This window comes from Triticum urartu, chromosome 5A (genome assembly GCF_056163025.1).
Source record: "Triticum urartu cultivar PI428250 chromosome 5A, HENAU_Tu73, whole genome shotgun sequence".
NCBI lineage: Eukaryota > Viridiplantae > Streptophyta > Magnoliopsida > Poales > Poaceae > Triticum > Triticum urartu.
The window spans coordinates 213,785,635-213,812,910 of NC_141877.1; the positions used below are offsets into that span (position 1 = coordinate 213,785,635).

Below are 27,276 nucleotides of genomic sequence, written 5' to 3' on the forward strand. Positions count from 1 at the left end.
CTACGCTCTCCAAGAACTACTATTGGCCCAAGATGTTTCGCGACGTTAACCGCTTCACCAACCGATGCTCTACATGTCGCGAAGCTAAGTCTAAAGCTCAATCCCATGGCCTTTACATGCCTCTCCCAATTCCATATCAACCATGGGAAGACATTAGCATGGATTTTGTACTTGGATTGCCTAGGACTAGAAATGGAAAGGATTCGGTATTTGTCATTGTGGACCGATTCTCTAAGATGGCACATTTCATTCCTTGCAACAAGATAGACGATGCTTCACATGTTGCCAATATCTTTTGTAGGGAAATATTGCGTCTACATGGAGTGCCAAAGACGATCGTCACGGACCGCGACGTCAAGTTCCTAAGATACTTTTGGAAGACCCTATGCGCCAAGCTCGGAATCAAGCTACTCTTCTCCACGGCGTATCATCCACAAACCAACGGCCAAACGAAGGTGACCAACCGCACACTCTGCGCTCTACTTCACGTGCTCATCAAGAAAAACATCAAGGAGTGGGAGGAGTGTCTACCTATCGCCGAGTTCGCCTACAACCGAGCAAGACACTCAACAACCGGCAAGTCCTCCTTCGAGGTCGTCTACGGATTCAACCCATTGTCCCCATTGGACATTCTTCCTCTACCACTACAAGAGCACATTAATATGGACGCAAGCGCACGTGTGAACCATCTCAAGAAGGTGCATGAAGATACACGACACACAATCGCGCGCCAAGTACAACGACTTGCGACCAAGCTCAACATCAACAAGCAACCCATGGTATTCGACATTGGTGATATTGTGTGGCTACACCTTCGCAAAGACCGCTTCCCCAACGAACACAAGTCCAAGCTTCTACCTCGAGCGGATGGACCCATCAAGGTGCTTGCACGCTACAACAACAATGCTTACAAGATCGACCTCCCGCGTGACAAGTACAACATGAGCGACATCTTCAATGTTAAGGACCTCTCGCCCTACCATGGTGATGAAAAATTTGATCCGAGGTCGGATCTTCCCCAAGGGAGGGGAGATGATGCAGAGCATCCCAAGGTCATCCCCATGGACCTACCATCGTCTCACCAAGTGCCTAGCAGACCCATGACACGAGCCCGTGCAAGAGCTCTCGAAATCGAGGTGACATCTCTCCTCTCACAAGTTCACTTTGATGCACATGAGACATGGCTACTACCTCAAATGGAGACATTATGCATACTAAGGTATCAAGGAGTTAGCCATGAAGAAGTTAAGGAGCAAGGATAATTAGAAGGGGAAGATGGACGTGAAGAAGAAGAGCTGCGGAAAAAGCTACAGGCTCCGGACGACCGGCCCATCCCGGACGTCCGGCCCCTGTCACACTAGCCAAAGGAAACCAGGCCAGCGCATGCTACAGCGGCCGGACGTCCGACCTGGAGCAGACGTCCGACACCTCCCAGGCTCCGGACGACCGACATCGCGCCAACAAAACGGAATCTATAGAAATCCTAGGAAGACCGGATGACCGGACACCTACGGACGTCCGATGCCGTGGCAACAGAACCTAAATCACGGACATCCGAAGATCTACGGACATTCGGACACCCGTGAGCCTCCGGACGACCGACGCCTCACGGACGTCCGGACCCTGGCTGCGTCCAGTTTCGGGCCAAATCCCATGTATCCCTCCACTTCTCCCCTCTTTTGCACTAATACTATAAATAGACCTCTTCCTCCTCCTAGTTAGGGTTAGCATTGGTTTAGCTCATACTTGAGATAGAGCTTTGCTCATCCACATCGGATCTACTCCACGAGAGAGACCGCAGCCCCTCTTCGGAGAAGATCCCTTTGGATTCAAGACCTCCTTGCGGAGAATACCATCAAGACCTCCTCACGGAGAAGACCCGTACCTTTGTATCGTCCTTAGTTGACCGTGGATCATGTGGTCTCTTATGTACTCAAGGATCTAGCATATGTGTGACTATTTCTTGTTGGTTTAGTGATTCTCTCGTGTTTCCCCTCGTGTTTTTCCCTCGTGTTCTTCGTGTTCATCACGGGATCTGCTCCTTTTGTGAAAGATCGGCCCCTAGGGTTCCTACCCTACATCATGAGGGGTGGCCGACTGGCGAACCACCGCGTGCTTCATCCACCGCTGGAGCCGCGAACGACCGGATCGCTTGCGACGGCGGACCGCGGGGAGCGAAGACCGCTTCCCCAACAAACACAAATCCAAGATTCTACCTTGAGCCGATGGACCCTTCAACGTGCTCACACGCTACAACAACAATGCTTACAAGATCGATGTAACGCCCCGAGATCGATGCGCCAGATGTCGTCTAGTTATTCACCGTCTTTGCCATGTCATTTTTTTGCGTGTTGCATCTTGCCATGTCATCATGTGCATTGCATCCTCATGTTTTCAAAACTTGCATCCGCCCAGGTCTTCCAGTTCTCTCCGTTGTCCGTTCTGAGCTCAGACACACTCGCACGCACCCGCGGCATGTCCGAATATTATTTTATAAGTGGCATAAAAATGTTCTCGGAATGGGTTGAAAGTTGGCGTGCGGTCTTGTTATAGTGCAGGTAGACCTCCTGCCAAATTTCATCGCATTCGGAGTTCGTTTGGTAGCCCAACCGTCATCTGTAGCGGCACCGTTCCCGGTTAATTCGTCGGACGTTTCGGTCCCCGAAACCACCGCCGGGCCTCTCCTTCTCTTCTCTCCTCTTAGCCCACAAGCCTCCTACACAACCCACCTGCAGCCCACCTAGTCCCCCTCTGTCCGGAGCCGTCCGATGGTGATCAAACGGTCCAAAAACCCCTCCTAACCCCCTAACCCTGGCCTCTGTCTATATATAGACACCTCCCCATGCCATTTTTAGCCTCCTCCCACCTCCTCCTCGTTTTCCGTGCAGCCAACCACCTCCCACGGCTCCACCATCGCCACTTGTCGCCGGCCTAGAGGCCAGCGCCGCCACCCGCTGCCGCCCGCAGCCACTCTCCATCGCGGCCCGCCAGGCCCACGGGGAGCCCGCCCCGGGCCTGATCCCCGCGCCCTCGCCTCGAGCACCAGATCGGGAGACGGGCTCCCGATCCAGTGCGTCGCCGCCCCGATCTCTCCTCCCTCGTGTCCCCACCATCCACCGCCAGCGACCAAGGCCGTCGGAGCACGCCCGCCGGCGACCTCCTCCGCCGCCCACGCGTCCTTGCTCCTCCGCCGTCGTCCGCTGCCTGCATCGTCGGAGCTCGCGCCGGACCTCGCCACCTCGCCGCCCGCAGGCTCTGTCCACCACCGCCGTTGGCCGGATCCGGCACCAGTCGGCCGGATCTGCCAGTCCTCGTCGCCCCTGACCTCCGCCTCTCGCCGCCCCGTCCATCGTCGCCATCGGCCGCCTTTGCCCTTGCCTCCCTCGATCCAGGCAGGATCGAGGAGGACGACGACTGCGCGTGGGCCGCCCCCTCCCCAAGGCTCAGCCTGCCAGGCCGACGGCCCGGTCCACCTCCTCGCCGGCCTTCCCGACCTCCTCCTCGACCGGGCTTGGCCCATGGTGAGCGGCCCCGCTATCCTTCGCCCCATGCGCCTGATAGTATTCCACGCTCACTCTGTTTCTTGCCTGAAATGGCTAAGTCCCTGAGTTTTCATATCATACATGCATGTTGTGATGCTTGTAACTCCATGCATGTTGGTCCGATTGTTGTTTATGATATGTCGAAATGTTCATCTCTGAGTGCTCTAGATGATGGTGTAGTTTTCATGCATGTTACTGTTCAAGTTGATGCCTTAATCATCATTGCAAAAGTGCTAAATGATATAATCTGCTGGAAATTGTTGTAACTTGCTGATTTGTATTTTTCATAGTTTATCTTTTGAGCATCATGTCAACATGTTTAATGAGCATATTCATGCCATCTTTATAGTGGTGAATCCTTGTATTTTTATATATCCTGTGGTGACTAGCACAAGCATGCAATGTAGGGTACTTGTTGTTGCTGTTTTCAGTGACGATGTTTTCTGCTAAGTCTGAACCTACTACATTATGTTGCCATGTTAACTTGATGCTACAAGTGAATCCATGCATAATCTGGAGATGCTCAGTAAGGATATTTTGTATATATTGTTATGCGCTATCCATTTATGCCCTTGTTTGCAATTATAGCCTACTGTAGCTTGTCATTACCATGCTCTCAAATTGCTAAATAATGTTCCTGTCAGCCTATTATCAGTAAGTTCAGTTTTGCCATATGAATAGCTAGTGTTCTATGCATCCTATGACCATGTTCTTCCATGAGTGATTGCACAAATATGCCTTCTTGCTGTTGGTTACATTCATATGCCATGAAATGCTTTGTGGTGAGTTGCTCAAGCTTGCAAACATGCCTACTTGTCGCTGTTCCAGCCATGTTCAGTTTATTTCACTAAGTCTGTGAATCTGTTATCGTTTGCAACATTGCCATGATGTTTTGAGCATGTTCTTGTGTTTTCTAGCAGTAGCTCAGTGTTCATGTTTTGTAGTGCTCTACATGTACATGCTTGCCATGCCATTTGATGCCATGAAATGTTCCTGTAGCATTTACTTTTGTTGTCCCAAAGTATGCATCATGAATCTGTTTTCAGCCTTGCTTTGTTTTTCACTAAGTCTGAGAATCTGTTATGTCTTGCTTACTTGTCTTGATGAATTCCATTGATCTAGAGGTTATATGGAGATGCTTAGTGATCATGTTTTGCCATGTTCACCCTGTACTTTAATGCCATGATTTTGCTTGTTATGTTCTTGCACTGTAGCATCATTGTTTCATGCCTCCAACATGTCAACATGTTATTTCTGCTCACATGTATGCCATGTTTTTCACTAAGTCATAATCGTTGTTATAAAGTTGCTTCTTGCATTGATCATATTGGTTTAATCTTGATGCCTATGAACCTGAACCTTGATGTTATTTGAAGCATGTAATCTGTACTTTGAGTGCATGTCATGTTTGTGCATATCTTGTTCTTGTAGCATGTTGTTATGCTGCTTGTAAGATGCCTAGTTGCTGTTTTGGACAGCTTGTCCTTCAAACTTGCTTCGTGTGTGTGTGTTGAACCATTGCTTCATTTGGAGCATGCTCTACATGAAACTTGCTTGGTTTTGCATGTAGTTTCATCATGCCATGTTGCATCCATGTTTTGGAGTGCTTGTGATTGTGTTTTGCTTTCTTTTGCATCAATGCCATGTGTAACTTGTTCTGCTCATATCTTCTAGGCCGTAGCTCCGAATTAAACGAACTTTATATGTAACTTGACTAGAAAGACATGTAGATCATCTTGGTGCACTTTAACTTGCTGTTTATCAACTTTAACATAATGTTGTGTTCAGATCTGGACCAATTTCGAAATTTGCATATGAGGACTTACCGAAATTGTTATATGTTGTTTCCGGCCTCATTTAAACTTGCTTTGATGTGTTGTTCTTGTATGCATCATCTCTTGCCATGAGTAGCATCATTTAGACTTGTCATGCATCATACTTGGTTGAGCATCATGCCATGTTTATGTGTTGTGTGTTTACCATGTTGTTTGCTTCTTTTCGGTTGTGCTTCTTCTCGTTAGTTCCTGTCTCGTTGCGATCGTGGGGATTCGCTCGACTACGCTTGGTTCGTCTACGTGGCTTCGTCTTCTTCATGGACTCGTTCTTCTTCCTAGCAGGATTTCAGGCAAGATGACCGTTACCCTGGATACCACTACTATCTTTGGTTTGTTAGTTGTCTCGATGCTATCGCTATGTTGCGCTACCTACCACTTGTTTCTCAAGCCTCCCAAATTTTCATGATAGTCTCTGACCTTTTTCACCATCCCAGCAAACCGTTGTTTGGCTATGTTATCGCTTTGCTCAGCCCTTCTTATAGCGTTGCTAGTTGCAGGTTGTTCCATGTTGAGACATGGATATCATGGGATGTCACAATATCTCTTATTTAATTAATGCATCTATATACTTGGTAAAGGGTGGAAGGCTCGGCCTTTTGCCTGGTGTTTTGTTCCACTCTTGCCGCCCTAGTTTCTGTCATGCCGGTATTATGTTCCTTGATTTTGCGTCCCTAACACGATGAGGGTTTATGGGCCCCTCTTGACAGTTCGCTTTGAATAAAACTCTTCCAGCAAGGCCCAACATTGGTTTTACCATTTGCTCAACATAATAACTAAATATGATAATAAATTTGACGCATAGGGAGTTAGTGCTACTCGAGGTTCGTTATTCAACCTAATACAGGGGGGCCAGTGTTGATGGTGTTGGTCCCAAACGGGCAGCCTGCGGGGCCACCTCAGGGAAACTCGAGGGCTGGTTTTACTCGTAGCTTGTCCCATCCGGTTGTGGCCTAAGACGAGATATGTGTGGCTACTATCAGGGTGTCGGCACGCCGGGAGGTCTTGCTGGACTTATTTTACCATTGTCGAAATGTCTTGTGCACCGGGATTCCGAGTCTGGTCGGAGGGTCCCGTGATGGAGGATTGTCTCCGCGAATCGTGAGCTTGTCATGGGCTAAGTTGGGACACCCTTGCAGGGTTTAAACTTTCAAGAGCCGCGCCTGCGGATATGTGGCAGATGGGAATTTGTTAATATCCGGTTGTAGTGAACTTGAAGTAAACTCAATTAAAATACACCAACCGCATGCGTAACCGTGACTGTCTCTTTTCGGGGAAGTTCGAGAGGAGAACACGGTTGGGTTATGTTTGAACATAAGTAGTTCAGGATCACTTATTGATCATTACTAGTTTGCGACCGTTTGCGTAGTTTCTCGTCTTATTCTTGTATTCGTAAGTTAGCCACCATTCGTTGCTTAGTCGCTTGCTGCAACCTCACCACTTGTCCATTCCATAGCCATTAAGCTTTGCTAGTCTTGATACCCATGGTAATGGGATTGTTGAGTCCTCGTGGCTCATAGATTACTACAACAACAGTTGTAGCTGCAGGTAATGCGATGATCCGACGTGAGAGCGATGTTTACTTGTTTTGGAGTTCTTCTTCTTCGTCGTCGATCTTGGGATAGGTTCCTGGTCGGCGGCCTGGGCTAGCAGGGTGGATGTCGTTTGAGTTTCTGTTTGTGTTACATCCGTAGTCGGATGTTGTTCTCATGTATGATGTTTGATGTATTCATGTGGCATTGTATGCCTTTTGTATGTATCCCCAACTATTATATAATGGTACGATGAAATGATATCCACCTTGCAAAAGCGTTGCAATATGCGGTTCTATCCTTGATGGGACCTTCGAGTTCCTTTCGGATAGGGTCGCATATTGAGCGTGACAATCGATCTCCCGCGCGACAAGTACAACGTGAGCGACGTCTTCAATGTCAAAGATCTCTCTACCTACCATGGTGATGAAGATTTCGATCCGAGGTCGGATCTTTCCCAAGGGGTGGAGATGATGCGGAGCATCCCAAGGTCATCCCCATGGACCTACCTACATCTCCCACGACACCACTTGGACCAATGACAAGAGCTCGAGCAAAGGCTATCGAAGATAAGGTGAACTCGCTCCTCTCCGAACTACCACTTTCTACACATGAGACATGGCTACTACCTGAGGCGGAGACCCTATGTGTGATTAGGTGCTTGGAGGAAAGCCATGGAACAGCTACACCCAACGAACAAGACGACGAGGACACCAAGTACAAGGACCAAGAGAAGGAGTTGCCAGGAAGTCTCCAGCCACTGGATGGCCGAGGCTTGTCGGACGTCCGACGCCTGGAGCATCAGCCAGCCAAACAAGTCCCAGCTAGAGAATGCTCTGGCGGTCGGACGGCCAACGCCGACCGGACGTCCGACACGCTCCTGCCTTCGGACGACCGAGCCCCTCCGGATGACCGGCACCACCATCATAGAACCAAAACATCAGAAGTATGGAGACCATCGGACGACCGACGCCCCGGACGTCCAACGCCGGCCGGAAATTCGAGACCGACCATCCCGAGCCAAAACGTCGGACTTCCGACAAGTACTAGACGTCCGGACGCTCGCGAGACACTGAACGACCGGTAACTGTTCAGACGTCCGACGCCTGTGTGTTGACAGCGTATTGGGCCGAGACCCATGTACCCCTTCGTCCACTTAGACTATATATACTCCTCCTCTTCCCTCTTTCTAGGGTTAGCATTGGTTTAGCTCATACTTGAGATAGAGCTTTGCTCATCCATCCGGATCTACTCCACCGAGAGAGACCGCGGCCTCTACGGAGAAGATCCACCTTGGATTCAAGACCCCTAACAGGAAGACCTTCAAGACCTCCTCACGGAGAAGAACTTGCTACTTGTATCGTCCCTTGTTGATCATGGATCATGTATCTCTTTGTGTTTCGAGGATCTAGCACATGTGTAATCGAATCTTGTTGGTTTGAGTGATTTCTCTCGTTTTCCCCTCGTGTTTCCCTTCGTGCTCTTCATAGGATCCGATCCAATCGTGAAAGATCGGCCCCTAGGGTTCCACCCTACATCACCATGTCGTTCAACCCCGAAGATCTTGTGTGCCTAAACATTCAAAAGAACCGCTTCCTGGAACAACGAAAGTCAAAGGTTCTACCCCGAGTCGATGGTCCCTTTAAGGTACTACAACGTATCAACAACAACGCCAACAAGGTCGACATCCCCATCAACATGTACTCCATAAGTGACACCTTCAACGCCACCGACTTAGCCTCTTTCAATGGCACATTTTTTATCTGGGAGCGGATCTGCCCCAGGAGGGAGATGGTGTGGAGCACCCTGTGGACATCACCAACAGCTACACCTCCAAGTGGATCTTCTACAAGAGCTCATGCACGTGCTATTCAAAACAGGTGCCATCTCTCCTCTTTGAGCTTTCTATGCATTTGAATGAGATATGGCTTCTACCTCAAAGTGGAACTCTATGCGTGCTTAGGCACAATGGCATTGACGCTAAAGAAGCAGAGAAAAAGGACTACCCCTCGGAGCAACGATAGTGGAAGAGGAATCGTGAAGATGAAGGCAAAGAAGGTCAAGCGAACCAAGCACCCAGGAGGTCCCCTGGAGTCTCCGGACCAACCTCCAGCCAAGGGTGCAAACCTTTTGTTGCCCCCCAAACCCTGCCCCAGAGGTGGTCGAGAGACTCCGTACCACGGAACCCATCCAGACCAACCTCCCGGCAGGGTGCAAAGCTACTAATGCCCTCGACCCTCCGAATCATGGACCCTGCCTGCAAGCAATGACTTGGGTGCAGCCCGTGTATCCTCTCCTTCCCACTTCTCTCTGTGGCCTAGACTATAAATACTCGCCTCCTACCTCCTCACTAGGGTTAGCAAAGTATATTAGACAAACTAAAAGAAGACTTTGCTCGTCTAGCCTCTTCATTGGAGATCTAGACCTCTAATTGGAGAAGAATCCCAGCGGATTATCAAGACCTCCTTGAGGGAGATGATCCATCTTGGATTCAAGCCCCCATCTCCCTACTGGATTGGGAAGAACCTACACTTGTTGCTACTTCCCTAGTTGCTATTAGATCTTATGTATCTTGTGAGGTTTGAGGAGTGGATGTGTAATTTGGATCTTATCTGAGTGTTCTTCTTAAGTCTTGTGTTCATCTTTTTCCACCTCCAAGTTGTGAAAGAATGGGAACCTAAGGGATTGGCCGTACATCACCTAGTCTAGCGAGGAGACATTTCGGTTTTCATCCAGTTTTCCTCGATATAAGTAGCCTATTTTCGATTCTTTTTTTTTGGCACTCACTTTTATGCAATGCATTCCTCATTTCAAATGTTCTTGTAATATCCTTTTGTAACCAATGTAATCAATGGATCATGTCCTTTTGTAATCAATGCAATTAATGGATTTGGCAGCTGTCCTGCCCACATTCAAAAATGTAAAATGACAACCCACTCGGAACAAGCCAAGCTTTATATGTCAAGCCTGTAGATCTTAGCAGGTCTTTGATTCCAGAGAACACATTTAAGACATAGTTTTTAGACCATATAGAACATTCCTGATAACAATCACCCCTTTAATTATTTTAGAGCATAGTTGGAATTAACATTGTTCCCCAAAGGAAGACATTATAACAAGCTAATGAATTAAGGACAGATCGACACAGTATCCTGGTTGAACCAAATAAAACAGACTACAATAAACAGATCAGGTATTGTTCCGATTACATGGATACAAAAGAATAGACCAAAACATGCATCTATTATCCGTCAACATACGACGCAAGTGTACAAACAGAACTAAATGTAGACCAACCACAAATAGTGTACCATCTGGATTTGCTATTGGCGACCCTTTTTATCCACTCTTACAAGGGTGTGCATTGTCGTGGCGAGGGTGCCACGGATTTTGCAAGAATTGACACACATCATCTGATCTTGAACACCCACAGTGGCCAGACAACTACGATGAACCAGAAACTCCAAACGTTTGATAATGACACCACCAGCTTATCTGATAGTTGGAATTGAGGAAAAACAGAGTATTTATCACTTGATATTGCCACAGCTCATGAAGTTCCAAAGGACAGAATCATGGAAACTTGGATACTGAACATGATATTACGAAGTCAGCTGAGACTACGAGAATCAAGATGTACTCCCTCCGTTCCTAAATATAAGTCTTTTTAGACATTTCAAATGGAATACAACATACAGATGTATGTAGACATATTTTAGAGTGTAGATTTACTCATTTTGCTCCGTATGTAGTCATTTGTTGGAATCTCTAGAAAGACTTATATTTGGGAACGGAGGGAGTACAAAATTATGAAAAGGACAACAGGACAGTGATATATAGAAATGGGAAATAACAACGTACAACTTGTTTCTTCACTCCAAAGATTTGAGCAGACGGAATAAGCCAGCCGCTTCCCTTATTCGTGAGAACTCTATGCAGAATGCCTGTACCTCAATGAAAAGATCTTGAACTGCATGTAGAAAACCATGCACAACCATAACTAACGTCTCATGGCATTTAAAAATCATGAACTGCAACCACTTCAGCTGGTGACTTCAACTAGCACTAGCTGGCCCAAAACTAATTATTTAAATACAGTTTATGCTTCTTTCACTAAGAGGGCATCTGCGATTCCCAGAAAATAGGTCAGCTCTTGTCAGAAACAGGGAAAATTTCTACGAATCAAAGAGGCCGTAAATGCAGAACAAAGAAAATATTATTTCATGTAAAAAATGAATACGAGATTTATCTAACCATTCCAAAAGTAACTCAGCTTTACCTAACCATGCAAACAATTAGCACATGGTTTTACAGATCTACCCAGTATCAACAACATTTCTAGCCACTATGATTTTTCGTGCTCGGAGGCACAATATGGAACTTGATATCCACTTCATCCAAATGGTTTTTAATCAAACTCTAATGGTAATTGGCCAAAATCAGGTAACCACTAGCTGAAAAAACACTCTATTATGCACGATGATAAGAATGGAAAATCAATTTGATCAAATCAGTAAAAAAACATTTAGAGAAAATGATAAAGCATTTTAGTACAACATGCAACAACAACAAAGCCTTTAGTCCCAAACAAGTTGGGGTAGGCTAGAGCTGAAACCCATAAGATCTTGAAAGCAACTCATGGTTCTCGCACGTGGATAGCTAACTTCCACACCCCTTTCCATGGCTAGTTCTTTGGTGATATTCCAGTCCTTCAGATATCTCTTTACGGACTCCTCCCTTGTCAAGTTTGGTCTACCCCAACCTCTCTTGAGATTATCAGCCTGCTTTAGCCGTCCGCTATGCCCTGGATCTTTTGGGGGCCTAAGCTGAATATGCCCAAACCATCACACACGATGTTGGACAAGTTTCTCTTCAATCAGTGTTACCCCAACTCTATACCGTATATCATCATTACAGGCCCGATCCTTTCTTGTGTGGCCATACATCCATCTCCACATGCGCATCTCCATTACACCTAACTGTTGAACATGTCGACTTTTAGTCGGCCAACACTCAGCGCCATACAATATTGCGAATCGCCGTCCAACCTGCCTTTTAGCTTTTATGGCACTCTCGTCACGAGAACGCCAGAAGCTTTGGCGCCACTTCATCCATCCGGCTTTGATTCAATGGCTCACGTTTTCATTGATATCACTATCCTTCTGCAGCATTGACCACAAATATCGAAAGGTGTCCTTCTGAGGTACCACCTGCCCATCAAGGCTAACCTCCCCCTCATAAGTAGTACTAAAACCGCACCTCATGTACTCAGTTTTAGTTCTACTAAGCCGAAAACCTTTTGATTCCAAGGTTTGTCTCCATAGCTCTAACTTTCTATCAACCCCTATCCGACTATCCGACTATCATCGACTAGCACCACATCATTGCAAAGAGCATACACCATGAGATATATCCGTGTATATCCCTTGTGACCTCATCCATCACCAAAGCGAAAAGTTAAGGGCTCAAAGCTGCTGTTCGAACACTTGTCACAACATTATTCTACATGTCCTTGATGAAGGTAATGTACATTGTTGGGTCTTTGTGTTTTTCTCCAAGGCCCACCACATGACATTTCGTGGTATCTTATCGTAGGCCTTCTCCAAGTCAATGAACACCATATGCAAGTCCTTCTTTTGCTCCTTGTATCTCTCCATAAGTTGTAGTACCAAGAAAATGGCTTCCATGGTCGACCACCAAGGCATGAAACCAAACTGAATTTTTGTCACGCTTGTCATTCTTCTTAAGCGATGCTAATGACTCCCATTGCATGGGTTCTAAATTCCATAAGGTGCTCTATCTTAGATATTTTATAACTAAATGCAAAACCGGCAAGTAGCTAAAGAAAATGTGCATTTCAACATACTGTACGAGTACAGGAATAAGGCTAAATAAACAAACATCAATTACCTACAAAGATGTGCAGTGCAAGAAAGAATGTCAGATAGAACTGTGGAAGCATAGCTGTGCAATGATCATTTATATTAAGTAAAAGTAGAGGTGGGGCAGCAGGGGTACAGTTCTGTTATCATACTCTTGAATCATTATGGATCAAGAAGGCAAAATTAAATAGTTAATAATCAATGAGAACTCAATAATATAAATGACAGTGTATAGATTAAAATCTCTGTAAAGCACACAGAACATGCTCACCGTTAATAATCTGATTTCGGATGAGGCTCTGGAGGAAAACACAAACCAATCTCACCAGTCTGTTCTGCATGTACTTATCCTGCAAGGGAAAATGATTATATGTAACGAATTTGGCGATATTTGAATCTTTACCAAGTGACATGACCATTACAAAATCATTAGCCTCTAAGCGAACAAAGATTTTCTTATGAGTAGACAATGTTTAATAAGTACACAAATTATTCATCAGTGATGCAAAAAGTAGAATAAGAGCTGCCATACACATGGGTTAGCAAAAATAGCTGTCAATTATGCAAGCATTTAACTCACAAAACAAGACAGTGGCTTATTCAGTTATTCACATGGGCAAAATAACCTGAACTACTCTCTGTGTACCACAGTAACTAACCACATCCCAATATGTGCATAGACAAGGAATCATTAAATATATTAACTTACATAACACAACAGCCTAGCCACTTTCGAAGCATTCAAGTAAGCGCAAAGACAGAAAATATAGCAATAACCTCTCCTTTGATTTTCTTTTTCCATGGAAAACAAATTTCAAACGGTTCAAAGAGAATGTCCTGAGGCCGATGACAGTAATAGTGAAATAGAGGGAGTGACTGAATAAAAGCTAATCAACATGCCAAGGTTTGATATCCCCATGAGAAAATGCAAATAAGGTTAAATTGTGTAACTATAGGCTCGAATCTTTACCTAATAATAAAGGAAAGAAGATTTCATAGTTCTCAATACGTTGATTTCTTGATATATTTTTACTATTCAAGGTGGTACTATCTGTTTCGCTGCGTTCGATTTTCCTTTTCCTATATGTGGCTGATTCGCTCAGTTGGGCCTCGGGTCGGCCTGTATCCATGCTCAAAATCGAGTCCGTTGTAGATTGATTGTACATCGAATCGAATAATCCCACCTTGCTTCAATGAATCGAATCTCACCGATTCAAATACGTCCCAGGTTATCCCTTGCATCAACCAGCCTCCTCAAGAATCAAGAAAAACACATGAGAACAGTGGAGAGGCCGATAAGAAGCACAGGCAAAGGCTGGACTGTGGTCTGCTCGAGAAGAGATTGGGGGGGGGGGGGGGGGGGGGGGTCGAACGCCACGGCGGGGCCAGAAGAGGAAGGCGCACGGGAGACAAGGCAGCGTCGAAGGTGGTCAGTGGAGGGTACAGGGGCTCAAAGTTGTGGCGCAGGTTGCCGACGCCACGGCTACAGGAGGCGAAGCCGGCGCTCGGGACGACCGGCCAGGGGAGGTGCTGGCACGGTGAAGGGCTAGAAGGCCGACGCTGCGGCTACAGGAGGCGACGCAGTCGCTCGGGAGGCCGGCCTAAGGTTGTGGAGGGTGTGCTAGCAGGGTAAAGAGCTTGCCAGCAAAGCTAAGGAGGTGTGAGGCGCATGATCTCTGCGTGGCTGTGCAGTGCGTGTGTAGCGGCGCGTGAGGGAAGAGACGAGGGAGGGAGTGAGGATCGGGCTTTTTTTTTAGGAAGTGGGGATCAGGCTATTTTTAGAGTGGGAGCTAGCTCGGCCTGGTGGGCCCGTTCCCGAAGGCTTAGGGAGAGAGAAAAGATTTGGTGCCGGCCCAGTCAAACAGAAAAAACAGTTTCCATATTTAAAAAAACAGAAAACAAAAGAAAAAACAGAAAATGGAAAAAGGAAAAAGTAGGGTCCACAAATTACAAAAACATCCATAACTTTATTATAAATTACAACACAGATGTTTGGAAGGTTTGAGTTTAATTCAAATTGGCAACATGACAAGTAATACAAAAACCAACTCACACAAACATCCATAACTTTATTACAAATAGGTATGGGCTGTTATGACATTGAAGGGGAGGAGGCCGTATATATGCACGTGTAAGATATATATTTTCTATGCAAAGCTTTTTTCTACTCCGTGTGTGCCTGATCAGAGTTAATTGCATCTGATGGTGGTTTCTTTGTGTGGTGACATGAGTCACATGACCAAACACGGCAGTTAAGAATGCGCAGGGAGGCAACTTGGGGGCTTGGGGCGGATCGCACGCAACTGACTGGTCGGCCTTCATGCGGCCACGATAAATAGATGTATAAACTCTAAATTTGTGAGGTCTGCTTGATATTATGCATTTAAAGTTAGTGAGAATTATATGTGCAAGCAAAACCCTATGTGCACATGAAAAAGGAACATTTAGCTTCTCGGTTTCGCCAGGTGTGAAATAATCAATCCGCTATTTTTCCATTCATTGATCGAGGGCATTTAAGAGTTTTGTTACGTCATCGTACACCAGAGAAGGCCCATGAGTTATTCAATCTACTTTTCCTTTCAATTGAGGAGATTTAAAGGTATGAAGTTTCTGAATATTGTAGGAAACATAAACCATTTTTTAAATCCTGAAGAGTTTTTTGAAAATGATGTACACTTTCAGAAAAACACAAACAAAATTTGAAACAGGAACATCTTTTAAAATTCACAAACATTTTTTGGAAACACCAAATTTTTCATAAAAAATAGCACGTGCCAGCATAGTCTTTTATTGGCACATGCAAGTTACCTCCGGCAATAATTTGTGGAGTCCCTCGTTCTGCTCATGATTCTCGAGACAACTTCCTTATTCTCACACAACCTCCTTATTTCCAGAAACCCTTAGAGACATATAAAAACTGGTGTGATTTAGTATAAAATTCCAAGATGGGACTGTTCCTATCATAATTGCAAGCTAGCTGAGTTGGTTTTATCTGTCAGCACAATAGGGAAGGTTCATAGTTCAATCCCCTCGCGCCCTTTATTTTTTTTCTGCTCGTCCATCCGAAAGAAAAAGAAATACATGGTAGGTCCAGTTTGGCCCACACCAGGGATAACCAAAAAAATTGGGGAACTACGTGTAGAATGGACGGAACAAATTCTATACGTATATTTTTTTTCTTTTCTTAGGGCAGCTGCGTGGGAGCTACTATATGACGCTAGTTGCGTCAAATAGCGCGTGGGATGCACAACAGTTCGCTTCTGGGCCAGCCCACTGGCAGGCACCAAAATAACCTGTGTTTGCAAGGCATGAGTAATAATCCAGAAAAATGACGTGTTGAACGATTGAACACATGACCTTAAACAGTGGCGGCGCCACGGTAGGGGCGACTATGGTCGGCCGCCCCGGGTAGCCGAAATCCCGTATATGAATAATACGATTCGTTTTGTACTCCACGGTCACGCACAAGCCCAGTAGCAGTCCACATCCCCAATCTGCTAGCCCGGCCACACCCCAATTCTCAAATCGAGCCACGCAGCCAGGGACTAGCGAGACTAACCTAGCCGCCACAGAGCTCCGCCTCGGCGGCGGCCCGGCCGCCGGCCACCGGGCACCTGGTCCAGAGCCAATCCATTTCCTTATGTTGTTGACCTTCAATTTCTGTAGGTAGTCCAACTCCAAGCGCAATCAGACAATCAGCAAGTAGTCCAACTCCAATACTTGTTCCAAGACATACTCTATATTGATATCCAACTTGTTCACCAAACAACAACCGCCGTCAATGAAGAGTACTGTAGATCGGAGTGATCCAACCTGAAAACACACGAACATAGATAAACACGAACAAATCCGAGCAAATCCACCAAAGATAGATCCGCCAGAGACACGCCTCCACACGCCCACCGACGATGCTAGATGCACCACCGGAATGAGGGCTAGGCAGGGAGGACCTTATTCCATCTTCAGCCAGCCGCCGCCGTCCCGCCTTCCAAGCAGGACACAAACCCCTAATAAATCTCGAAGACACATCTAAAAACGGAACCCTCTCACGGGTAAAGGTGGGATCCACGACACCCTCATGGCCCTAAGACCATTGGAAACAAGGCGGAACGGCGACAGCGCCGGCGGGAGGCAGAGATCCCTAATTTTTTGGGAGGAGGCGGCCACAAGGTAGGATTCCCGAAGGTGCTCTCATGTTAGTAGTTCTCTATGACATTCATGTTAGATTTTGTGATTTTTGGTGGAATATCGCCTAGTTGTCAAGAATCTCAAACTGTTCTTAATCATTGGTTATGTTAATTTTTGAGTGCATCTAGCTTCATATTTGAATTTTATGAGTTTTGGCTCAGCGGACTTGCGTTTGTCAATCAAATAATTTGTACCTCAAATGTTCCGCCCCGGCTAAGTTCAATTCCTGGATCCGCCACTGACCTTAAAGACCCGACCATGTGCCGCTAGCCACGGCAACAAACGCCTACTGCTAACCAATGGCCAGCACGAATATTTAATAACACAGTGCAATGTCGGATTTAAAATATTTTTTGAACTTTTAAAAAATATGAATTGCTAAATATTCTTGGAAATGTGAACATTTTTTGAAATTACGAACAATGTTTTTAATATCCTGTCCATTTGGAAAGAAAAACATGAACAAAATTTGAAAAACATCGATTTCTGAAGACATGAACCTTTTATCAAAACCCAAATATTTTTTTAATTTGTGACCAACTTTTGAAAGTGGAACATGTTTTGAACATTCCGAACAATTTTATAAATTGTGTTTCTAAACGCGGACATTATTTTGAATCTGTGAACATTTTACTAAAACAATAATATATTTCAAATTTCGATTATTTTTTAAAATACAAGTTTTTAAAATCCCAAACAATTTGGTAATATTTATGAATCTGAAAAAAATGGAACGAGAAAATAAATTAATTTTCCAAACATTTTATAAAAGGGGAAGACAATATTGTAATTCAAACATTTTTCGAAAATTTGACAAAAATTCAAATTCTGAACTTTTTTGAAAATTTTGAATTACAAAATAAGGTAAAAATTAAATTAAATTTGGACGGGAAAACAAAACGGGCCGGCCCAGTCTTGGAAACCTGGGCGAACTCCGACTATCTACCGCACAGGGCGAGAAATAGGCCTTTTGCGGCTACATGGGCAGGCAAATAAGTGGGCTGGCTTCCGCTGGGCCACAGCATGTGAGGGCCAAGACGAAATTCTCGATTGCTAAAAAAACAGACGGACGCACAAAAATTTAGTACCACCTCGGATAGAAAAATAAATTTCGACGGTGAACGGATGAAAAAACTGGAGAAACGCACCTTGCTTTATTAGTAAAAAAAAGGTATAGATATAGATTAGATTAGAAGAACAGTGAAGAGATGGACAGCACGCCGACGAGTTAGTTGATTGACTTGTCAGGAGTTAGTGAGAAAATACTAGAAGATTATGTATTTATTTCATACAGTACTAGGTATAATAGGCCAGTAATTTCCCCATGCATGCGTTTTAGTCTATGAAGCAGATTTTTTTTTACATAATCACATTGTTTTGCTGCTTTCATGATTGATTTTCGTACATGTAAACAACCATGTAGTTATTTACTGTTAAGAGTTCATGCACAAGCAAAAGGTTTCACTTAGATTCATCATATTCTCTTAGTTGTTGCCTCCATTATTTACTGTTGGGAAGCCTGAATTTAGTGTTCAAGGAAAAGGCAATGTACATATGTTTTTGGATAAACATATGACTACAAGTCAGAAGTTGTTTAACAGAAGATTTCATTTGCATCAAGCAAACAAACTTCAAATGTGCATGTCACTTACTTCTGGATACCCGTAACTGAATCCTCCCCCCACTTAGATTCATCATATTCTCTTAGTTGTTGCCTCCATTATTTACTGTTGGGAAGCCTGAATTTAGTGTTCAAGGAAAAGGCAATGTACATATGTTTTTGGATAGGGTTTTTATCATTTATGCCACTAGTTGTGTCCCACTACTCAGTTTTGCCATTAGAAGTTACAACTGCTCAAAAATGCCATCAATCCATGAGATGCTTGCTCAAAAATGCCATTAGATATCTCAAAAATGCCAACGTTATGTTAGATGTTTGCTCAAAAATGCCATTAGACATTGTTATTTTTACGTCAAACCCGTTGACCATGTTCTATGACAAAAATAAGCCTAGACCCACATGTCAGTTCTCTCTATCTCACAATGATATGTGTGGCCCCACTTGTCAGGAGTAACCAAACGAATAATTTTATAGGAAAATAAGAACGCTGTTGTGATCAAGTGGGCCCCATACTTTATTGTAGTGAGATAGAGGGAGAGCTGGCATGTTGGTTTATAGGTATTTATGTCATTATGACATGGCAAAAGAGATTTGAGATCACAATAATGGTGTTTAGTGGCATTTTTGAGCATGTGTCCAATGAAGCGATGGCATTTTTGAGCAGTTGAAATTTCTAGTGGCAAAACTGAGTAGTGGGACACAACCGGTGGCATAACTGATAAAAACCCTTTTGGATAAACATATGACTACAAGTCAGAAGTTGTTATAAACATGCAACAGAAGATTTCATTTGCATCAAGCAAACAAACTTCAAATGTGCATGTCACTTACTTTTGGATACCCGTAACTGAATCCCATCCCCCCCCCCCCCCCCCCACACACACACACACTATAGTTGACCTCTTATGTGCTTGCATCAGTTTTTAGAATGTGATGCAAGGTGGACATCACTGCCACCGTCTACGAGGACAGAAAGGAATATAAGCGGAAATACATGTGGGGTATTGTGTTGAAATAAAGGACCGAGACAAATGTGTATTGGGGAGGAGGGATGGGCTGTGATATGTTTTCTTCTCCTGTTGCAACGCACAGGAAACTTCAAATGTGCATGTCACTTATTACTGAATTTCCACCACAATAGTTGACCACTTATGTTCTTGCAACAGATTTTTTATAAGGACGGAGACAAGTGTGTATTGGCAAGGATGGATGGGCTGTGATTTGTTTTCTTCTTCCGTTGCAACGCGCAGGCATTTTTTGCTAGTAAGTATTAACACAATATCATGTAACCATCAATTTGAATGAGTTATTCTGCAAATATACGTCATCGCTCCGATTAATTATGTCATCAATTTCTAATTGAATGAATTGGAAGAACAAGAACAAACCTTAATGTTTTGACAAGATTGAATACAATTTGAGATGTATTCGTGGACAAATCCTGTCGGGAGTTCAACCGCAGTAGTAAGTCTGTTTACAACTTCCATCGAATGCAGGCTCATCTCCATGTGCACAAGAACATCAAAATAACTAAAAGGAGGAGGATCAGTACTAAGATAGAGGAAGCTGGCGCAGAGGCCATCACAATTTCACGATAACAGAACATGCCTGAGAAAAGAAACAGACATTACCCTGCAATGTCAGGAGAGTTCATAAGCTTCGAAAGAAGCTCTACAGCAATGAGTGGATTATGCTCAACAAGGTCCTGAAACCATAGAAAAATATGTCAGACGAAATACATGAAAAGTGTGAGGAGATCAATATTGTCAAGAGTATACATACTGGAAGTTTCTGTGGAGTCATCCCACAGTGATAGACTAGCTTAGAGTCCTTCACCAATTCTATAACAACTTGCTGTGAAAAGCTGCGAATAAATTAGGCTTGTACCATATGAAAATATGTTGCACACAAATGAATGTGTTTGCACGAGAAAAAAGGGTGCTGAAAGACATGGTGCCATAGCATTATCCAGCATCAGACTGAATAACTTGAAGATTCAAGAGAACGCAAAGAATCTTTGGAAATACTACAGCTGCATAAATATTTATTGAAACACTCATTTCTCCCTAAATTGATATAGCAGAAATACTAGAATGGAGCAGCGAACCTCCTGTTGAGCAGGTACAAGTGGACCTTTTAAGGCTCTGGCAATCAAATCACGGATCGCAGCCCCACGACTCGTTTCAGCACACATGCTATAATCCCATAATAGCTCATGATTGTTGTCAGGATTCAGCCACTGTAGCTGTATTTTCAGAGCAAGTACAGTCATATTAACAATAGAACTGGTATGAGAATACAACTCTTGGCTGAATATGTTACCTCCCCGTCAAGTATATGAAGTCTTGGGGGGTTCGGCCGTATCCATTGGGGACCCAGTCTTCCCCATGATTTTTCTTGGAGTAAAGCAACAAGAGCAGAATCTCTATCATCGGAAGTAGACTTTTGTTTGCTTCCAGGCGCTGATATCCTAGAAAATGATGTGATTTTAAAAAGTAACAAGTTCATAAGGAAAAACCCAAGAAGAAATAACAACCAGCACATTCTAACTTTGTGGAGACAGCTGAGCATACATACTCTGATGAATTGGCACAACTCTGAGGTATATCTGGATCTGGTATAGCGCATCTAACAGTAGCGCTTCTGAAACTACTAACTTGAGGCTGAGGCTGTACAATACTCCTGCAGAATTGCTTCTCAAGCTGTTCCCGTGGCAATAAGGCCTAAATAAACAGATGACCCTGAGTTAAGAGGCCGTTAATATTGGAAATAATCTACATATAGTTTACATCAACTATATTCAATTAGTTCCTTTATTAAACAAAAGTTTAACGGTCTACCTGTGATGCAGCAACAGGCCCATTTACGTAATCTACAGCTGACTTTTGCAGCACCTGACAAAATAGAGCACCGCCGAACTTAGCATAGATAGACAAACTACACTTGTCGACAAGGATAAATCAAGAGATAACTATATCAAGGCCCCACTGGATATTTGATTATATCATAGGTATTTTACGGACAAGTCAAAGAGCAGAAGAAAAGACCTCATTGTTATTGTCTCCGCTGGCTGAAGTCAACAAAAGTTGGACAAATGCTTGTTCTGATTTATCTGATGATTCATCACAAGCTGCCTGTTGATAACAAATATCAAAACTTCAAGAATGATAAACAGCTAATCTAATGCCACCAAGCTGAAGGGTAATGGATATCAAAAGGTATTCAATTTGGCAGTTCTTCCATTGTTGCCATCACATTTTTTTTCAAAACAACGTTATATCCACTGGTCATAGAGGCAAAGAAGCAGCTGCTTCAAAACTATAAAATCATGCTGAACTATGCACTTGGACAGGTTGGTGTCAACTCATGAAGAGTAGTGCAACCACAATTCACTCGTTCGAATAAGATTGCGCACAATCCCCATAAATTATCCAAATTAACTGTTCTAAAAGATCAGGACACTTCTACTTGCCATAATTCCGTAAACAGAAGAATCCCAAAAGAAGCCATTGATCTTACAGTGTAAGGCATTCAGACTAACAAGCTAAGCTAGACAGGGCGAAATTATATGTTGTGGCCCAAGAAGAGATCAGCAAGAGCTCAAACTATTCTCAGTGTTGGATAAGAGACTTTGATCTGATGTTCAAAATATCAACTTCTGGAGTTCAAATTCAAAACTCAAAAGAACGGCCATAAAATCCAATGGAGAAGCTAGAAGCAACATCAAAGTTTATATTTTGGGCTACAGTACTAACATGAGGACTGAAATGTAAGGATTCAAGGGTCCTTATGTTAGAAGCTAAAGCCAGATATTGAGTAAAGGGAACCTGGCAATATTATAGAAGGCGGAAGACAAAGTGCAAACTATAAGACTAATTTCAAGGAAGGAATCCAAAGTCAAAATGGATTCAATAACAAACAATCCTCCAATTCACGCAATCATTTCCCTGAAGGCAACACATGAAATTGCAAATGAAACTTGGTTGCCAGATCAGAAACTATAACAGACAATAATACATCAATGTGTTATGCTAGCGTAAAATATCCCTTAACTATAAGCATAAAATTAGGCGCTCACTTAAGCACGCCTGGGCGCTGCGCGGAGGCAAAATGCCTCACTTTGGCTCTGGGCGGTAGAATAGGTGGCCGGTGAGGTGCTTTGGTGGTGATGGCATTGGGTAAGGAGAGGCAACGGCGGGGGAGATGTGACCGGAAGACTGATGCGTGTCTGGAAGGCAGCAGGCGAAAGAAAGAGATAGAGGAGAGCAAATGGACAGCTCAGATTAGAGCATGTAGACGGTTCAGATTGGGTTGGCATGATAGGGTTCCATAGTGGACTTCAATGGGTCAATGCTGTAGAGCTGAAAGATGCTCCGAAAAATAAATGTGTGCCATATCCGTACAAAAATGCACCCAGCCGCCCCTGCTATCATGTCCGCACAAACGCCGGCACCGCGTCGAGCTAGGCGCTAGGCAGAGGCAAAATGCTCGCCTAACGTCTTGCACTCAATTTTTCTTTGACTATACGACAATAAACTATCAAAAACTTTATGATTCGTGCCCTAGCAATCATAAACATATCAAAGAACCTTTGCAAGTTCACATATTTATGTTTTATGTATGTTGGAGGGGGGAAATGGAAGTTTGTCCATAATGATCTAAATCACACATAATTGGAAAACAAGGTTTTGAACTTACATTTAACAGCAGAGGAACATAGGGATTTACTGGCTGTGAGGAATAGCTCTGATGAAGAATTGCAAATGCGATTAGACGACCGGTTGCATGAAGCATTTTCTTGTCCTAGTAAAATAGATAAAATAACACATCAAACTTCAAACTCCATTTGTTCTGTGAAACAAAGGAGGTAAACAGACATCTCCATATTAATTACTATTACGAACAAGATACATTAGTAACAAATTCTTCAAAAATTTCAAACAGACATTACAAAGTCTGTGAGTCACTATATGTAGCAGCATCCAGCTTAGGTGAAACACCTTGATGGTTGCAATGTTTTAGAGGCCTACAGGTGCTATGGAACCACTGTTCAGGATATCAGTAACTGGTACCATATCAGTCAGGGGCTGATAAGGGATTAATCAGCGAATCGACCATTTAACTGAATATATCGGTAACCCATTTATTGGTAGGTTAACTCGGGTCATATCTATATATTTGAGGCTACATAGCAACATGCAATGTACTGAATGTCTAAATATGCAATCATAGGCTACATAGCAACACGGAAGAGTGTTACCTTGATGTTCTGATGATGTCTAGAATTCTAGATATACATATAAGAGCAGCAGCAACAACAACAACACAGCAGTAGTAATTGTACATCACTATCTAACATCAAACGAGAGCAGCACAACAACAATACTTCTTGTACATTATTGACAAAGGAGAGTAGTTTTGGGCCAAAATATGTGCCCAGTTAATCGCTCCAACGATAATTCAGTCTGACAACATATAAATCAACTTATCAGACCGATTAACTGGGCCTCCCAGTTAATGGGCCGAATAGGCCTTTTCTCGTATCGGAGGGGGGGGGGGCGATATTTGTAACAACGTATGGAACGATTCAGGTCACAGACTTTTTAGATTTTTACGTGGGCAACTTGTTGGGAATTATTTTTTATGATCCATTAGTGCGCTTGAAGAAAAAAATTAATACATAAGATGGTAATGAACTGTTTTAGCCTCTTATTTTTCCTTTTCACTACAAGAAACGTTTGCAAATCTTATGGCATCCTGAGAAGGATACCTAAGCAAACAGATCAGACACAGCACACTGATCACCAAGTATTTGCTTGATTCTACCATGAATACAAACCCCTGCCGTGCAATGTAATACAAAATCTCAGCGGTGCTATATCTTTAGAAGACACTGTACAGCTATAGCAGTAAACTCCAAATGGAATCTCAGACAGCTAGTAAACTTATTGCCATCTACAAATCCATTAAAATTCGATCCAACTTTGAAACAGGAGACATAGTGACCTCCGAGGCTGCAAATCTTCGCAGATCGTCAGTTAATCAAGCCCTTGTTCGTTCGAGGCCTAACCCAGTCAAGTGAAAGTGAAACTCTCAGCCACCCTGGGCACAGGAAAACGCACTAAATCTAATCACCCAGCACAAACGCTAAACAAACCAGACCAAACAAGTGCCGATCCATTCCATCGCAAAGGGGTCTCCGACCCAATCTGGCGAACGAAGCAAGCTAGCTCTCGCATCGCGGGGAGCTGGATGAGTCTCGCGGGAGCGTACGAGGGGGAAGAGGGCGGGTGCGCGCGGGGGGGGGGGGGGGGGGGGGGGAGGGTCGTGGCTTGCCTCTAGGAGGAAGCAGAGCGTACCGCCGACGCGGAGGCGGCGCTCGCGGGGGAAGCGCGCGAGGAAGTCGGCTACAACGTCGGCCAGCGGGCGCGCAGCGGATGCGAGCAGCGCCAGGAGGCCTGCCCGCTCCTCCGGACGCAGCGTCGGGACGGGGGCGTCCACCGACATGGCCGTCGCTGTGGCGATGGTCGGCGGCGAGATTTTTGTAGTTTCGGGTTTTCCCCTCTCGGGTGAGAGATTCGGGGACAGTGGGAGAGTAGGCGACTTGAGGATGTGGATCGGACGGGCTGTGAATATGGGTCTGTTTGGTTTGAGCCAGCGCCAGCCTTGCCAATCGTTGCCTTGCCAAAATATTGGCAGAGAAATCGATCGCCCATGGCTTGCCAAAATATTGGCAGAGAAATCGATCGCCCATGGCTTGCCAAAATATTGGCTGAAAATTGAACTAGAGATCTTATGGAGGTGTGGGCGTGCCAATTATTTGGCTTGCAACCAAATGGATACCTAGAGCTGGTCAACTACCAATATTGATCCAAACAACCCCTATTGTTTTTGGAATTCAACCCGGTCATATATGAGATATAAAAGCTAGCATCATTCAACAAGCATTAATGTAACACCCCGGATGTAATTTTTTCCCAATTTGTACTCCAACTCTTGCCGTTTTCGGCGTTAAGTTATATTTATTTTTTCGGGTTCGGGCCCTTGTCTCCGTGTGTTGTTATCGTTGTTATGCATCTCATACCATGTCATCATATGCATTGCATTTGCATACGTGTTCATATCATGCATTCGAGCTTTTTCCCCGTTGTCCGTTTTGCATCCCGGCGCTTCGTTCTCCTCCGGTGGTCATTTCTAGCTTTCTTTCGTGTGTGGGGACTAAACATTTCCGGATTGGACCGAGACTTGCCAAGCGGCCTTGGTTTACTACCGGTAGACCGCCTGTCAAGTTTCGTATCATTTGGACTTCGTTTGATACTCCAACGGTTAACCGAGGGACCGAAAATGCCTCGTGTGTGTTGCAGCCCAACACCCCTCCAATTTGGCCCAAAACCCACCAAACTCTGCTCCATCATCTAGAGCGTTCGATCACGATTGCGTGGCCGAAAACCGCACCTCATTTGGACTCTCCTAACTCCCTCTATGCCTATTTAAACACCCCCCCCCCCCGATTTTCGGATCTCCTTCCTCCCCGAAACCCTAAAAATCGTTCCCGCGACACGCCGGACAAAAATCCTGCCGACGGACATGTCCGGACGCTCCGCCGCCGCCGCCCCGGGCCAATAGGCGCCCGCCACGTGGCACCCGGCCACCGCCGCCGCCGCGGCCCGCACGGGCCTGTAGCCGGCCCCCGCAGAGCCCATCGCCGCGCCGCCGCCCGCCTCCTCTTCTCCGCGGCCGAGCCGCCTCCCCGCCGATGAGCCGCCGCGCCGCCGCCTCTCCACGCCGGCGACGAGCAACGCCGCCCCGCCGCGCCTTCACCGCTCGGCCACCGCGGTCGTCGCCGCCCCGCCGCGAGGTCGTCGCCGCCACCACCGCGGCCGGCCCAAGCCGCCGCCGCCGCCTTCACCATCGCCGGCCCCGGCCATCTCCCCCTCCGGCCGCCGCCCTGCCCGTCTTCGGTGAACAGTGCCCGCGCCGCCGCTACAGTGTTTCGCCCGATCCAGATCTGGAAACCCTAGGTCGTTTTTTTTCTCCAAGTCTCGGGGATTTTCAGTCCAAGTGCTCATGTTCGTAGCTCCATAACTTTGCATCCGTAGCTCCGATTCATGCATATAGCATATCAAAATGTTCATCTCAGAGAGTACATCATTTCATTCTATTGCATCATTTTCATTTGAGTTCATCTTGATGTCCGAAATGCTGTTAGAAGAGGGCTACTTGAGTTAATTGTCAGATCTGCTACTCCGTTTAGCACTTTTGTCATTTTTGACATGATTATTGTGTGCATGATATGCCCATGAGTTCTACATATGTTTTGTTAAGGGTTTTGTCATATTTCCAGATGTGCAACCCATATATTTTTGTGATGTGTGTGGTGACTTGTGCAAGCTTGCAAAGTGGTGCACTTGCTAAGTCTTTTGTTAAGCATCTTGTGTGCATATCTGCCATGCATTTTGTTGTCATGTTTGGTTGCTGTAGCATGTTCATCTCATTGCATTTAGTTGGCTACTTGCTGTAAATCGCAGACCGGTGTCATTTTTGAATTGCTTGCCATTTCCAAACCGTAACTCCGATTCCGGCGTTCTTTATATCGTTTTCAAGCGATTTCATCTCATCTTTCCAGTAGCACACTTGGATTTCCAAGTTGAGGCCAGGTTCTTACATTTCCTGTCATAT

General features: G+C 44.9%; 1 protein-coding gene across 5 annotated transcripts; it reads right to left on the reverse strand.

Annotated features, from left to right (window-relative positions):
• Positions 1-10,062: 10,062 nt before the first annotated feature.
• Positions 10,063-25,259, reverse strand: LOC125508239 (uncharacterized). 5 transcript variants are annotated; one of them, XR_007283283.2, is made up of 14 exons: positions 24,934-25,257; positions 23,296-23,400; positions 21,645-21,731; positions 21,438-21,491; positions 21,175-21,320; positions 20,920-21,067; positions 20,705-20,842; positions 20,380-20,451; positions 20,229-20,302; positions 19,986-20,127; positions 13,060-13,138; positions 10,768-10,876; positions 10,498-10,557; positions 10,063-10,401 (listed from the first exon to the last, which is right to left on the reverse strand). XR_007283283.2 is itself a non-coding variant. In XM_048672868.2 (13 exons), exons 1-12 carry the CDS (start codon positions 25,102-25,104, stop codon positions 10,779-10,781), a joined length of 1,314 nt encoding a protein of 437 aa, XP_048528825.1. In that variant the 5' UTR covers positions 25,105-25,257; the 3' UTR covers positions 10,063-10,496; positions 10,768-10,778. The 5 variants fall into 5 exon arrangements, 3 of the variants coding, with proteins under 3 accessions (XP_048528825.1, XP_048528824.1, XP_048528826.1); XM_048672868.2 differs by lacking the exon at positions 10,498-10,557 and having other exon boundaries at positions 10,063-10,496; XM_048672867.2 differs by lacking the exon at positions 10,498-10,557 and having other exon boundaries at positions 24,934-25,256.
• Positions 25,260-27,276: the final 2,017 nt, after the last annotated feature.